Source organism: Aquarana catesbeiana, linkage group LG08, assembly GCF_042186555.1.
Source record: "Aquarana catesbeiana isolate 2022-GZ linkage group LG08, ASM4218655v1, whole genome shotgun sequence".
Taxonomy (NCBI): domain Eukaryota; kingdom Metazoa; phylum Chordata; class Amphibia; order Anura; family Ranidae; genus Aquarana; species Aquarana catesbeiana.
Genome location: NC_133331.1, coordinates 285,160,859 through 285,176,728, shown reverse-complemented (window position 1 = coordinate 285,176,728; position 15,870 = coordinate 285,160,859). Strand labels below are relative to the sequence as shown.

At 42.1% G+C, this 15,870-nt stretch overlaps 1 protein-coding gene across 1 annotated transcript in view; it reads left to right on the top strand.

Annotated features, from left to right (window-relative positions):
* LOC141106767 (uncharacterized) overlaps positions 1-14,679 on the top strand; it is a 56,348-nt gene extending 41,669 nt beyond the window's left edge. The window contains exons 10-15 of the mRNA XM_073597694.1: positions 2,733-2,791; positions 10,747-10,868; positions 10,955-11,078; positions 11,200-11,297; positions 11,380-11,494; positions 13,411-14,679. Coding sequence (XP_073453795.1) covers positions 2,733-2,791; positions 10,747-10,868; positions 10,955-11,078; positions 11,200-11,297; positions 11,380-11,494; positions 13,411-14,618 — 1,726 coding nt within the window. The 3' untranslated portion in view covers positions 14,619-14,679. The remainder of the gene's footprint in view (positions 1-2,732; positions 2,792-10,746; positions 10,869-10,954; positions 11,079-11,199; positions 11,298-11,379; positions 11,495-13,410) is intronic.
* Positions 14,680-15,870: the final 1,191 nt, after the last annotated feature.

The following is a 15,870-nucleotide window of genomic DNA, read 5'->3' as shown; positions in this document are numbered from 1 at the left end:
AGTCCATGGAGAGGACTACAATAGTGTCAGATGAGTGAGGCCGCTAGCAAATGATGAGGGGGGACTTCCCTTTGTACCAACCGAAGGTCCAACCAACATTCATTGGGCAAGAATCACCAATACTGAAAATAGTCTATAGAAGCCGATACATACAAAGCCAAAATACAGGAATATTGTTATTACTATTATTATAAAACTCCCTATTTAGGCTGCAGTCCCTATTTATGGCTGCAGTCCACATAGTGACCACAAGGTGGCGCTCTTTGATGGCCTTGAGTGATTCTAAAGTTCTGATATTCACCCCTATGTCTACATTAACACTTGGCTCCTGTGTTTCCTTGATTTAAAGCAGCTGTAAAGGCAGAAGGTTTTTTATCTTAAAGTGATTGTAAAGGTTCATGTTTTTTTTTTTGTTGTTTTTTTTTTTTTAAAACAAACATGTTATACTTACCTGCTCTCTGTGCAGTTGGTTTTGCACAGAGCGACCCCGATCCTCCTTTTCTGGGGTCTCCTGGCTCCTCCTCCTCATCGAGGGCCCCCTCGGAGAGCTGCTTTCCATGGGGGCGCCCATTGACACAGACAGCTGGACTCGGCCCCGCCCCCCACTCCCGTGTCACTGGATTTGATTGACAGCAGCAGAAGCCAATGGCTCCAATCAATCAATCAAGCTATCAATCTATCCAATGAGGACCCGAGACAGAGGCTGGAGCTGCTGTGCTTGTCCTCGACACTGGAACGATCGAGTTTAGGTAAGTAAAAGGGGGGGGGGGCTGCTGCAGCACAGAAGGTTTATAACCCAAAAAAAATAAATAAATACAGATCTTGGTCCCTTAGAGCAGATTACACAGCACAGTGCTTGCGCTGTGTAATCTGCCCCCTCTAAACTAAAAAAAACCTCTCTGAATCTGCCACTTCCTGTATCCCCTCTCTATACTGACCACAAAAATCAGACCTGCTCAGCCCTGACCACCGTGGTCAGAGTACGTACCTCCATCATATGCAGCTGTCCCTTCTGCTCTCCGCTCTCCCCCTCACCCCCTCCTCCCTTCCTGTCAGTTTCCTATCTGTGTCTCTGCCCTGCCCCCACTGCTATTCTTAAAAAAATAAAATGTAAAATTGTCACTGCCAGCCCCTCTATTAGAGGCTGGCATAGCACACTATGTAAGTTGTTTTAAAAAAACAAACGTTCTAAATACCGATTTTGAGCTGTCTTCAGGCCGGTCACGTGACTTGCGGCCCCTTTTACAGCTCCGGTGGCTGGCTTCTGCGGAGGAGCTGAGTGGCCACGTGATCTCCCCGGCTGACGTCAGAGGGTGATCACGGCCCCTCCTGCAGAATCCATCCATCGGAGCTGTAAAGCGGCCACGAGTCACGTGACCGGCCTGAAGACAGCTGAAATTCGGTATTTACAACGCTCGTTTTTTAAAACAACTTACATAGTGTGCTATGCCTCAGTCATCCGGGACTCTCCCTCCTGATTGGCTGAGACACAGCAGCGGCGCAATTGGCTCCCGTAGCTGTCAATCAAACTCAGCCAATCAGGGGAGAGAGGAGGGGGCAGAGCCGAACTGCAGCTCCATGTCTGAATGGATACGCGGAGCTGCAGCTGGGCTCGGGTGCCCCCATAGCAAGCTGCTTGCTGTGGGGGCACTCAACAGGAGGGAGGGGCCAGGAGCTCCAGCTAGGGACCCCAGAAGAGGAGGATCCGGGGTGCTCTGTGCAAATCCACTGCAACAGAGGAGTTAAGTATAACATGTTTGTTATTGTAATAGAAAAAAAATGATACTTTACAATCACTTTAAATGCAAATAAATTATTTGAGACGCAAAAAAAAACTTCCTGCTTCCCAGATCAATTTCTCTTGTGTTTACACGCATTTAGACAATGAGTAAGGCCTCGTTCATATAGGGTGTATGCATGGAATACAGGTGTGTGCCTGTATTCCATAGTCTATTCAGCCTGAGGCAAGAGGTAGCCTGTGACTGGGAACGGGGTTTGTCCCCAGGGTGTGTTCGGGGGCCACATTGGGAGCAGCGGCCGTGTCCCAATTTACTTCAATGGGATTTCCCACATGGGGATGCACGATACACCTGTGCAGGTAAAAACGGCCCTCCCATGGGACATGGATGTGACAACTGTAGTTCTGACAATGACCACAAGGACATGCTACAATCTAGTAAACATAATAGCATTCTCTGTATTATGTATAATTAGGAAAAAACAAAAAGGAAAATTCGGACTATACAGGCCAAACAAGGAGCAAAGGTTTGTATATAAAATCACAGAATTTTATTGTATAACAAAATTGTTAAAAACAATTCATACAAAAATGTATAAAACCCATTGAGCAGTAGTATTGATCTATTGTACTCTGTGAAGGCACACGAAGACCATCTTTTACCAGCACTAACAGACACAAGGTATACTAACATTCTGGTGTATCTACAGAGTACAATAGCTCAATGGGTTTTATTCATTTTTGTATGAATTGTTTTTAACATTTTTTGTTATACAATAAAATTCTGTGATTTTATATACAAACCTTTGCTCCTTGTTTGGCCTGTATAGTTTGAATTCTTCCCATTTTGTTTTTCCTAATAATACAACCTAGTAAACAATGTCTGATAGTCACAAAAAGGAGTGCAGTTCTAACAATGACCACAAGATGGTGCCATTGGGTTTTATGAATGATATTGATATAATTATAGCGATATAACAATTCATAACTGCAGTTCTCACGCCAGCACAATTAGAACTGCAGAGTATGAAGTGTATCTGTCGCCACCTTGTGGTAAATACCAGAACTGTAGTTGCAATTATAAATATGTAATTACAGCCGCCACTGCATGGACATTGACTCGATATTTATTACTTATGTGCAGTTTTCAGAACTGCGGCCCTTCACGAAAACTGCACATAAGCAATAAATATCGAGTCGATGGCTATCCAGTGGCGGTTGTAATTACATAATGATATTTGCACCTACAGTTCCCGTATTTACCACAAGGTGGCGGCAGATAAACTTAATGCACTGCAGTTCTAATTAAGGCCACAAGGTGGCGGCCTTTCATGTTAAATTATTATGCTTGTAATTTTGACCTTTACCACAAGGTGGCGCATATTCATAATGGATTGTTTGGAGCTGCAGTTGCCATGCAGTAGCGCTTTCTTTAACTAAGAACTAAAGGCATACCTTTTTTTTTTTCATTATGGATAGTGTTGAAGGGTTATAAACCCTGTCAGTTTTTTTTATTTGCAATCTATTGACATTATGGTCATGGTAGTATTTTTAGCATAACTATTATTTTATATGCCCATTTATTATTACTTTGTTTAATATTTATTTTTATTTAATGAAGTGCTTTATTAATAATGAGTTACTGATAATAACAGATGTAGTTCTGATATCCTCCACAATAATGTCACAAATAATAATAAAAAACAAAAATGATTAATCATAATAATGATTAATGCTGATAATAATTATAATTATGATAGTAATCATAATAATAATAATAATTAGTACAGTTCTAACATTGACCACACGGTGGCGCTTTTGCAAATTTGTCATTTAGACTGCAGTTCTGATATTCGACCACAAGGCGGCACACGTATTAAATATCACCAGCTGCAGTTCCAACAGTGTCCACACAGTAGCGCTCTAACAAACGAACAATTACTTCTGCAGTTCTGATAATCACCACAAGGCGGAGGACTATATTAGTAACTGCAGTTCTAAGCATGGCCACACGGTGCCGCACCATTTTTTTTGCAATCTATTGCATTATGGTCAATTAATGTATTATTGTTATTACTATTTTACATGCTCATTTATTATTACTTTGTTTAATTTTATTTAATGAAGTACTTTATTATTAATTAATTACTGATAACGACAGAAGTAGTTCTGAAGTCCTCCACATGGTGGCGCAAATAATAATAATTATTAATACTTAGTGATAATAATAATGATGATGATGATAATAATTATTGATAATAAAAAATAATAATAATAATTAGTGCAGTTCTAACATTGACCACACGGTGGCGCTCTTGCAAAATGGTAATTTTGATTGTAGTTCTGGTATCGTCCACATGGTGTCGCAAATAATAATAATTATCACTAATAATAGTTAATGATAATAATGATAGAGATGATGATAATAATTAATGCTAATAATAATAATTAGTACAGTTCCAAGGTTGACCACACGGTGGCGTTTTGGCACATTGGTCATTTTTTACTGCAGTTCTGATATTCAACCACAAGGCGGCACACGTATTAAATATTACGAGCTGCAGTTCCAACAGTGTCCACACAGTGGCGTTCTAACATACGAAAAATGGTTGCAGTTCTGATAGTCACCACAAAGGGAGGACTACATTAGTAACTGCATTTCTAAGCATGGCCACACGGTGGCGCTTTTGCAAATTGGTCCTTTTAACTGCAGTTCTGATATGCAACCACAAGGCGGCACACGTATTAAATATTACCAGCTGCAGTTCCAACAGTGTCCACACAGTAGAGCTCTAACAAACGAATAATTACTTCTGCAGTTTTAATAATCACCACAGGGCGGAGGACAATATCAGTAACTGCAGTTCTAAGCACGGCCACACGGTGCCGCACTTTTTTTTTTGCAATCTGTTGCATTATGGTCAATTAATGTATTATTATTATTATTATTTTACATGCTCATTTATTATTACTTTGTTTATTTTTATTTAATGAAGTACTTTATTATTAATTAATTATTAATAACGAGAGATGTAGTTCTGATATCCTCCACAAGGATAATAATAATGATGATGATAATAATTATTGATAATAATAATATTAATAAGAATAATAATAATTAGTACAGTTCTAACATGCTGCCCTCTTGTGGTAAATAAACTACAGTTCTGGTATTTACCACAAGGTGGCGGCAGATAAACTTCATACGCTGCAGTTCTAATTAAGGCCACAAGGTGGCGGCCTTTCATGTTTAATTATTATGCTTGTAATTTTGACACTTACTAAACTAAACTAGAACTAAAGGCATACCTTTTTTTTCCATTGTGGATAGATTAGTGCAGTTCTAACAGTGACCACACGGTGGCGCTCTTGCAAAATAGTCATTTTGATTGTAGTTCTGGTATCGTCCACATGGTGTCGCAAATAATAATAATAATTATCACTAATAATAGTTAATGATAATAATAATGATAGAGATGATGATAATAATTCATGCTAATAATAATAATAATTAATACAGTTCCAAGGTTGACCACACGGTGGCGTTTTGGCACATTGGTCATTTTTTACTGCAGTTCTGATATTCAACCACAAGGCGGCACACGTATTAAATATTACGAGCTGCAGTTCCAACAGTGTCCACATAGTGGCGTTCTAACATACGAACAATTATGGTTGCAGTTCTGATAATCGACACAAGGCGGAGGACTAGATTAGTAACTGCAGTTCCAAGCATTGCCACACGGAGGCGCACCTTTTTTTTTGCAATCTTTTGCATTATGGTTAATTAATGTGTTATTATTATTATTATTACTTTTATTTTACATGCTCATTTATTATTAATTTGCTTAATTTTTTTTATTTAATGAAGTACTTTATTATTAATGAATTACTGATAACGACAGACGTAGTTCTGATATCCTCCACAAGGTGGCGCAAATAATAAAAAATAAATAATAATAATAATAATTAGGGATAATAATATTGATGATGATAATAATTATTGATAATAAAAATAATAATTAGTACAGTTCTTACATTGACCACACGGTGGTGCTTTTGCAAAATGGTCATTTTGATTGTAGTCCCAGTATCATCCACATGGTGGTGCAAATAATAATAATTATCACCAATAATAGTTAATGATAATAATGATAGAGATGATGATAATAATAAATGGCAATAATAATAATAATAATTAGTACAGTTCCAACATTGACCACACGATGGCGCTTTGTCACATTGGTCATTTTTTACTGCAGTTCTGATATTCAACCACAAGGCGGCACACGTATTAAATATTACGAGCTGCAGTTCCAACAGTGTCCACACAGTAGAGCTCTAACAAACGAATAATTACTTCTGCAGTTTTAATAATCACCACAAGGCGGAGGACTATATCAGTAACTGCAGTTCTAAGCATGGCCACACGGTGCCGCACTTTTTTTTTGCAATCTGTTGCATTATGGTCAATTAATGTATCATTATTATTATTTTACATGCTCATTTATTATTACTTTGCTTATTTTTATTTAATGAAGTATTTTATTATTAATTAATTACTAATAACGAGAGATGTAGTTCTGATATCCTCCACAAGGATAATAATAATGATGATGATAATAATTATTGATAATAATAATAATATTAATAATAATAATTAGTACAGTTCTAACATGCTGCCCTCTTGTGGTAAATAAACTACAGTTCTGGTATTTACCACAAGGTGGCGGCAGATAAACTTCATACGCTGCAGTTCTAATTAAGGCCACAAGGTGGCGGCCTTTCATGTTAAATTATTATGCTTGTAATTTTGACACTTACCACAAGGTGGCGCATATTCATAATGAATTGTTTGGAGCTGCAGTTGCCATGCAGCAGCGCTTTCTTTAACTTAGAACTAAATGCATACCTTTTTTTCCCCATTATGGATAGAGTATTGAAGGGTTATAACCCCTGTCAGTTTTTATTTTATTTGCAATCTATTGACATTATGGTCATGGTAGTATTTTTAGTATTACTATTATTTTAAATGCTAATTTATTATTACGTTGTTTAATATTTATTTTTATTTAATGAAGTGCTTTATTATTAATGAATTACTGATAGGACAGATGTAGTTCTGATATCCTCCACAATAATGTCACAAATAATAATAATTATTAATCATAATAATGATTAATGATGATACTTATAACTATGATAGTAATAGTAATCATAATAATAATAATAATAATTAGTACAGTTCTAACATTTACCACACGGTGGCGCTTTTGCAAAATTGTCATTTAGACTGCAGTTCTGATATACAACCACAAGGCGGCACACGTATTAAATATTACCGGCTGCAGTTCTAACAGTGTCCACACAGTAGCGCTCTAACAAACGAACAATTACTTCTGCAGTTCTAATAATCACCACAAGGCGGAAGACTATATCAGTAACTGCAGTTCTAAGCATGGCCACACGGTGCCGCACTTTTTTTTGCAATCTATTGCCTTATGGTCAATTAATGTATTATTATTATTTGACATGCTCATTTATTATTACTTTGTTTAATTTTATTTAATGAAGTACTTTATTATTAATTAATTACTGATAACGAGAAACGTAGTTCTGATATCCTCCACAAGGTGGTGCAAATAATAAATAATAACAATTAGTGTTAATAATAATGATGATGATAATAACTATTGATAATAATAATAATAATGAGTACAGTTCTAACATTGACCACACGGTGGCGCTTTTCCAAAATGATAATTTTGATTGTAGTTCTGGTATCGTCCACATGGTGGCGCAAATAATAATAATGATAATTATCATTAATAATACCGAATGATAATAATAATCATGGTGATGATGGTAATAATAATTAATGCGAATAATAGTAATATTAATAATTAGTACAGTTCCAACATTGACCACACGGTGGCTCTTTTGCACATTGGTCATCTTTTACTGCAGTTCTGATATACAACCACAAGGCGGCACACGTATAAATATTACCAGTTGCAGTTCCAACAGTGTCCACACATTAGCGCTCTAACATATGAATAATTTCGACTGCAGTTCTGATAGTCACCACAAGGGGAGAACTATATTAGTAACTGCAGTTCTAGGCATGGCCATACGGTGGCGTATTGGTAATTACAGCTGCAGTGCTTATAATATTTCACAAGCTGGCGAGCATTAAAAATAATGTTTGCAATACTGAAGATGACCACTAGATGTCCTTTATTAGTAATGCGGAAATTGCAGTTTTAAATATGAGCACACGGTGGCGCTATTGTACTATACAGTAAGCTCAGTGGAACGCAAGGAAGTAAGGGCTGGTGGAACGCATGGACCGGAAGAGGAAGGAAAAGACAGATTAGTGTCTCGCTCACACTTATTCGGACCTGCCAGGACTTTGGCCCTAACCAAGATGGCCGCCCGGGTACCAGAAGTCGCTGTCTAATAGGAAAACCCCTCATATGAGCCCGTCCTTCCTTCACACCGTGGACCCCCCGGAGGGGAGAACCCCCCCCCTACACTGAGCTCGCCGGGATTCTCCCGGACTACGCTCTTCCTTCACTTCCGGTCTGTGCGTTCCACGCCCCTGACACATCCATCATGGCCGCCAGCGCCGACCGGAAGTGGGGGCTGAGCACCGGAAGTGGTGCAGATGTTTCCTGTGCTGGTGGAGTAAGCAGAGGGGAGGTTGGTGAGTTTATTGTCCTCATGGGCGGAGTTGGGAGGATTTTATCTCTTTTCCAGGGACAGGTCTTTATAATGTGGGGCTGTCCCAAAAAATCAACCCCCTGCAGTGTGGCCTGTCTGTGTGCCAATCCCAGGAAAGGTGGGTGGATGGGGGGGGGGTTCTGTCTCTGGAAGAGATTAATCCCACCGTGGTTAGTCGGAGTTCCTCCCGCCTCCTCCATACAGCGCCGTGTTCACCATGTCGTGGAATAATGGAGCGGAGCGTTGGGTTCCATTATTGGCGGAGGAGATTTATAATAAATTATTTAATATAAGCTTCTGTCCACCTTACAGGTGGCTCCGCCCTCCCCCCCCCCCCCGGGCCCTGCCATTATGGCGCATGCGCCCAGCTTTCCTCTCCGAGAATGCCCATCATCACCGCTACACAGGTGCAGGTGATTTTCTACGCATGCGCAAATAAAGGAACTGAAGTTACCTGGCGCGCGTGTGCTGGAACCGGTGCATGTGCCGCAAAGCTCTTTTGGGACCCGAGCCCTACTGCTCATCTGCGTGTGGTCGCTAAAGGGTGAACATTTAGGTGTCCTAGTAGTAAGTAGATTGGTAACCTCAGCTTGGACGCTAACCAGGCCACGCCCCCCAATACATTTCACTCCGAACCCCCCCCCCCCAGAGCTTAGATAACGTTTTACCAGGGGAAGTATAGGTATATAGATGTGCCTGGAAACAGGAGATCCTGGCCTTCATTTTGTTGGAGTTACAACCATCACAACCCTTGCCAGATCAGGAGAACAATACTTAGTGCTGTGACATGGCCAGTTCTAGCTAGATCATGGCTATCATTGTTTAAGCCACAAGCAACCCAACCCTAAGCAGACGAGGGCCACCATATATAGGTGACCAGACACCTCTAGTTGGATCATGGCCACCATCATTTGAGTTACAGCCCACACAACTCTGGCCAGAGTTGGTCCACCTTAGATACCTTAGATAAGGCTGTAACCAGGGGAAGACTAGCTATGTAGATGGGTCTGGGAACATTACCAGTTAGATCATGGCCATCATTGCTGAGCTTCAAGAAACCCAGTCCTAAGCAGACAAGGTCCATCATACATAGGCTGTGACAGCTCTAGTTGGATTAGGGCCACCATTGTTTGAGTTACAGCCTGCACAACCCTGGCCAGAGTTGATCAACCTTAGATAAGGCTGTAACCAGGGAAAGTCTAGTTATTTAGATGGGCCTGGGAACAGGACCAGTTAGATCAGGGCCTTCATTGTTTGAGTTACCACCATCACAACCCTGGCCAAATCAGGGGAACCATACTTAGTGCTATGACTTGGGCAAGTCTGGCTAGATGATGGCCATCATTGCTGGAGCTTCATGAAACCCAACCCTAAGCAGACGAGGGCCACCATACATAGGCCATGACCAGACAACTCTAGTTGGATCATGGCATTGGCAACCATCGTTGGGTTACAGTCAACGCAACCCTGGTCAGAGTTGGTCCACCATAGATCAAGCTGCAACCATGGAAAGTCTAACTAGATAGATAGGCCTGGAAACAGGGCCAGTTAGATCCAGGTCTTAATTGTTGGAGTTACTACCATCACAACTCTGGCCGGATCAGGGGAACCATACTTAGTGCTTTGACTTTGGGCAAGTCTGGCTAGGTCATGGCCACCATTGCTGAAATTTGAGGAAGCCCAACCCCAACCCTAAGCAGACAAGGACCACCATCATTGGAGTTACAGCCAACACAAGCCTCATCAGAGTTGGTCGACCATAGATCAAGCTGTAACCAGGGAAAGTCTAACTAGTTGATAGGCCTGCAAACAGGGCCAGTTAGAGCATGGCCTTCATTGTTGGAGTTACTACCATGACAACCCTGGCAAGATCAGGTAAACCGAACTTAGTGCTGTGACTTGGGCAAGTCTGGCTAGCTCATGGCCTTCATTGTTGGAGTTACAAGCAACACAATCCTGGCCAGATCAGGGTCACGATAGTGAAGATCATGACCTCTGGTTATAGCCCTATTATGGCCACCACTTCTGGAGTCACAACTCTAGCCAGACTAGTCAGCTGCAGCTTTAGGTGGTGATAGAGGGAAAGTTCAGACTATGTTTTGCTGTATTTTATTACTTATGGAACATGTTTGAACCCCTCTACATCCTATCATAGGAGAGCATAACATGGTCAATAACTGATAAAGAACTCTTTAAAATCTGAACATGGCAATTCTGCTATCTACATTTTCTTCATTCGGAATTCTCCATACACAGGTTTCAAAAGAGGAGCGGAAAGAAGAGGTGACCTCAAGCGTCCCGAGAACCTAAGCAGGAGCCATCAGCATCACAGTGCCTACATCTCACTTCTTTAGACAAGACAATTCTAGAAGGCACCCAGAAGATCAATGAGCTGCTGACAGGAGAGGTGAGCGGTGCCGGGAATTCTGGGACATTATCCAGTAACAGACAAGGGATGTGTCTGGATGGTGACTGTATCATTGTGTGTGTCAGGTTCCTATAAGGTGTCAGGATGCCACTGTCTATTTCTCCATGGAGGAGTGGGAGAATTTAATAGGACACAAGGATCTCTACAAGGACGTCATGATGGAGAATGCGCCGCCCGTCAAATCACAGAGTAAGTGGAGTCTTTATTGTAAAGGAGAGAGCAGTATGGAGGGTCCACCTAGATCCCCCCCCCCATCATCTGATAAACACATAGAAACAATGTATTCAGTCAGTGTGTGTGTTTCCTACAGATGGATCCAGTAATGGGAACCCACCAGAGAGATGTCCATGTCCTCTATATTCCCGGGATTCCACACAGGAAGGTCACACCACCCCTTACCGTGATCAGGTAGGTGGACTTGAGTACCACATTAGCAATAAGCAGGTATACATTATACTAATATTTATGTTTACATTTCCTAAAATTTTAGGCTGAAAACCTGATGGACATCAATGTTCTGGTGAAAGAGGAATCAGAAGAGGAGGAGATCATAATCCCGGTGGTGGTGAAGGAGGAGGAAGACATTCCTACAGAGAGCAGCACAGGTGAGTAATAAACATGACATTCAGAGAAGATTCACAGAGTTCTGTCTCTGCAGCAGTTCATTGCTCTTCTTCTGTCAGCAGACAGCAATGAGGATGCTATGTGCTCAGCGGAGAAGTCCAAGACCTCATCAAATCCCCACATGTCCGCTACACATTATTAAATTGTGTGTTGCTAGTCCAGAGATGGAACCACCTTCCTATCTACCACACATATCCACCTATTATCCTTATGGGTTCTTTAAAAGAGAAGAGATTTGCTTGCATAATAATCAGCATAACATATACACAGATCAGCCATAGCATTATTACCACCCACCATAACCCATTGAGGTCCACTAGACCTCTGAAGGTATGCTGAGGTTTCTGTCATCAAGCTGTCAGTAGCAGATCCTTTAACTAAGTTGCAAGGTGGGGTCTCCATGGATTGGAATTGTTTTTCCAGCACATCCCACAGATGCTTGATTAGATTGAAATCTGGAGAATTTGGAGGCCAAATTAATACCTCAAACTCGTGTTCCTCAAACCATTCTTCAAATTCATCAGACCAGGCCACCTTCTTCCATTGCTCCCTGGTCCAGTTCTGATGCTCACATGCCCATTGTAGGAGCTTTTGGCTGTGGACAGTATAGCAACCCTGTCGGTCTGCTGCTCTACAGCCCCCATACACAACAAATCTGTGTTCTGACACCTTTCTATCAGAACCAGTATTAATGTTTTCAGCAAATTGAGTTCCAGTAGCTCTTCTATTGGATCAGACTATACAGGCCAGCCTTCGCTCCCCATGTGCATCAACGAGCCTTGCCCTCCTATGACCCTGTCTGCGATTTGCTGGTTTTCCTTCCTTGGACCACTTTTGGTCGGTCCTGACCACTGCAGACCGGGAACATCCCACAAGAGCTGCAGTGTTGGAGTTGCTCTGACCCAGTCGTCTAGACATTACAATTTGGTCATTGTCAAAGTCACGCAAATCCTTACGCTAACTAATATTTTTCTGCTTTCAACACATCAACTTCAAGGACAACATGTTCACCTAATGCCTAATATATCCCACCCGCTTTCAGTGCCATTTTAAAGAGATAATGTTAATCCCTTTACCTGTCATAATGTTATGGCTAATCGATGCATATAGGTAAGACCCTTGAAGGAACCCCGGACCCTTTTCCTTGCCACCAGGCAGTATTTCCCTCCCTCGCTCCAGGGATATATATATAAAGCGAACCAGAGAAGCAGCCTCCAATAGTGTTACACTGCTTAATTAAAGCAATTTTTAAAAACAATAATACACTTACAGTAATGTGTGGCTTGCATAGATACACAAGCACATTCACATGTGTCCGGGATACTCCTGCTTTCCGCCAACCAGAAATGAGGTACCGGAAGTGCCGTAGGAGGCTCCACCCAACGTGTTTCGTCCCTGTGACGTCATCTGGAGCTTATATATGCTTATATACATATATGCTTCTATTTAATTTTTTTTGTATTAATCAGGGAGGTGTATTGTAGTTCAGCATCTAATACTTCTTTAGCAGAAGGCCTCTGATTTGGCCTGAAATGTGGCTTTTGGCTGTTTCAGAACTTTCAGCCTCTTTTTTTAACAGCCTCAATGACGGTTTGTTTCTGGCACATTACTGTGGTTATGGTTGAGGTTTAGCTTTTGCATCCTGTTACATATCTCAGGACGTTTTGGCCTGAGCATTGTTTCAGTTGCCTGTAAAACATACTACAATGGAAAGGTCCTCCAGCATCCCCTCCTTCAGAATGAACCTGTCCATGCAGGGTGGAGAAACAGGTGCACTTAACGTGGACCTTCACTCAAACTTAACTGTACTGTTATGTAAATGATATTGTTTTAGTTGTTGGCCTCCACTATTTTCCCATGGCTTTCTCCATAATTCTGTTTTTTCCCTTGCTTGCAGGCAGAGCAGTACTTAGGAAACCTCAGAAAGGGAGAACTTTTTCATCTCTAGTTTGTAAACAGAACGCTGTCTCTCAAAAATCTTCAGGAAGAGGACCTGATCACTGTAACCCCGAGGAACCTTGTCCTGGTCAATCAGCGCTGGACGCGTTTCCCTGTTCAGAATGCGGAATGTGTTTTTCAGGATTGTCCGCTCTTATCTCCCACCATGAAACTCACATGGACGAGGGTCCCTTGATATGTTCCAAGTGCGGGAAATGTTTCACAGCAAAAACAGAGCTCGTCTTGACGGGCCAGAACCAGTTTTTATGCTCCGCTTGCAGCGAAAGCTTGGGGCAAGAATCCAGTCCTGGACAGAAGGCTGCCGTGGAGAAGCCGTATTCTTGTGCGGAGTGCGGGAGGTGCTTTGCAAGTCAGCCTTCTCTCGACAGGCATCAGCTGACTCACTCTGGGCAGATGAAATTTGAGTGTGTGGACTGCGGCAAACATTTCCCCTTCCGGTCCAAGCTTTTACAGCACCGCAGGATGCACACCGGGGAAAGACCTTACGTGTGTTTGGAGTGTGGCCAGTGTTTTGCCTGGTCCTCCCACCTCCGCGCTCACCAGAGAAACCATGAAGGCGTGACTTTTCCTTGCATTGAGTGTGGTAAGTGTTTTAAAGAAAGGTCACGGCTGCTCGCTCACCAGAAAATTCACGCAGGAGAGGCACCATTTACCTGCTCGGAGTGCGGGAAAGGATTCATCACAAAGACTGACCTCAGCAGTCACAACAGGGTTCACACAGGGGAGAAGCCATATTCCTGCGCAGAGTGTGGTCAGAGGTTCGCCTGGTCGTCGCTGCTCCGTAGTCATCAGAAAATGCACTCGGAGGAGATGCCTTTCTCCTGCACTGAGTGCGGTGAAGGCTTCCTGGACAAGTCCTCGCTTGTGAGACACAGGGCAGCGCACACAGGCCAGACGCCCTTCACCTGCTCCGACTGTGGCAAGGAGTTCTTGGACAAGTCGTACCTTAACAGACATCGGAGGATACACACGGGGGAAAAGCCTTTTTCCTGCTCGGAGTGCGGGAAGGAGTTCATAGATAGATCAAATTTTATTAGACACAAGCGACTTCATACTGGGGAAAAACCATTTATTTGTATTGAGTGCGGAAAGGCCTTCGCCCAAACCACCCATCTGATCAAACACCAGAAAGTTCACTCTCGTTAACTCACCTTCAGATCATGTGTGTGGGAAAATGTTTCCAGTGGAATAAATGTAATAAACTCCAGCTGTGGTCTGGTCTCCGTCTTCATTTTCTTAGTTTTTCTCAGTGTGCCGTATTGTTGCTAGTGTATTATTAATATAAGTTGTAACCTGGAGGCATTGCTGGACACCTTTGGCCTAGTTAAAATCCCATAGCTAAAAGTAATCAGGGATTTAGACATCATATTTATAAAAGAGTCAGTAGGCAGGTTTAACTTCTTGAAGACCAGGGATGTCCTCTTCCTCCATCCCACCCGGAGACTTGTCCTCTCTCTCTCTCTCTCCATTCCACCCAGGAGGATGTCATCTTTTCTGGCACTTTTTGTTCACATGTAACAATCTGTGGTTTTTTTTTGCTAGAAAATTACTTAGAACCCCCAAACATTATATATTTTTTAAAGTAGAGGCCCTAGAGAATAAATTGGTGGCTTTTTAAATTCTTTTTGCCACACGGTATTTCCGCAGCAGATTTTCAAATGCAATCTTTTGAAAAAATAAACTTTCTTGACTTTTTAATGCAAAAAAAAATAAAATAAAAATCCCCAGACCCCCAAATCCCTCCTCTGTCCTTGGAAGCATTCAAAACATCAAGATCTGTGTTTTTGAACACTTTTGATTTTTTTTAAAAATGGCGGCGCTGATATCCGGGTAAACCCGGAAGTAATGTTATACCATCGCTTCTGGGTTACCATTGCAGAGACCTGATCAAAGCCGATCCCGGCTTTGTTTGGGTGTCCGACTGGCCAGCATACATGCTGGCTGATATCTCAGGTGTCCTGGTGGGACAGTAGAGCCCGAGTAAGCCGTGAAAGGTGGCTGGGGATACATCCCCTCCCACTGCTTGTAATAGCAATTGAGCGGCTAGTTAGCCATTCTGATTACTATTACAAGAGAGGCGACCATTAGCTCTAAAAGCCGGTACCGGGGTGATGCCTGCAGAAATCCAACCACAGCTGCAGACATCACCCCGGTACAACCGCTTGAAGTCAAATGACGTACTAAAGTGGTGGCAACCCACCAAGACTTAGTTCAGATAGGCAGTGCTGGGACAAGGTCATCTAGAGCCCAGGACGAACATGCCAAACTGCACCCCTCCAAGATGTATGAGCATTATATGTGCTGTATTGAGCACTAATCTGCACACTTGCCCTCTAAGCATAAATCCCCTCTCCTCTCAGTGCAAATCCACTTCCCCTGTTGAAACCCCCCCCCCAAA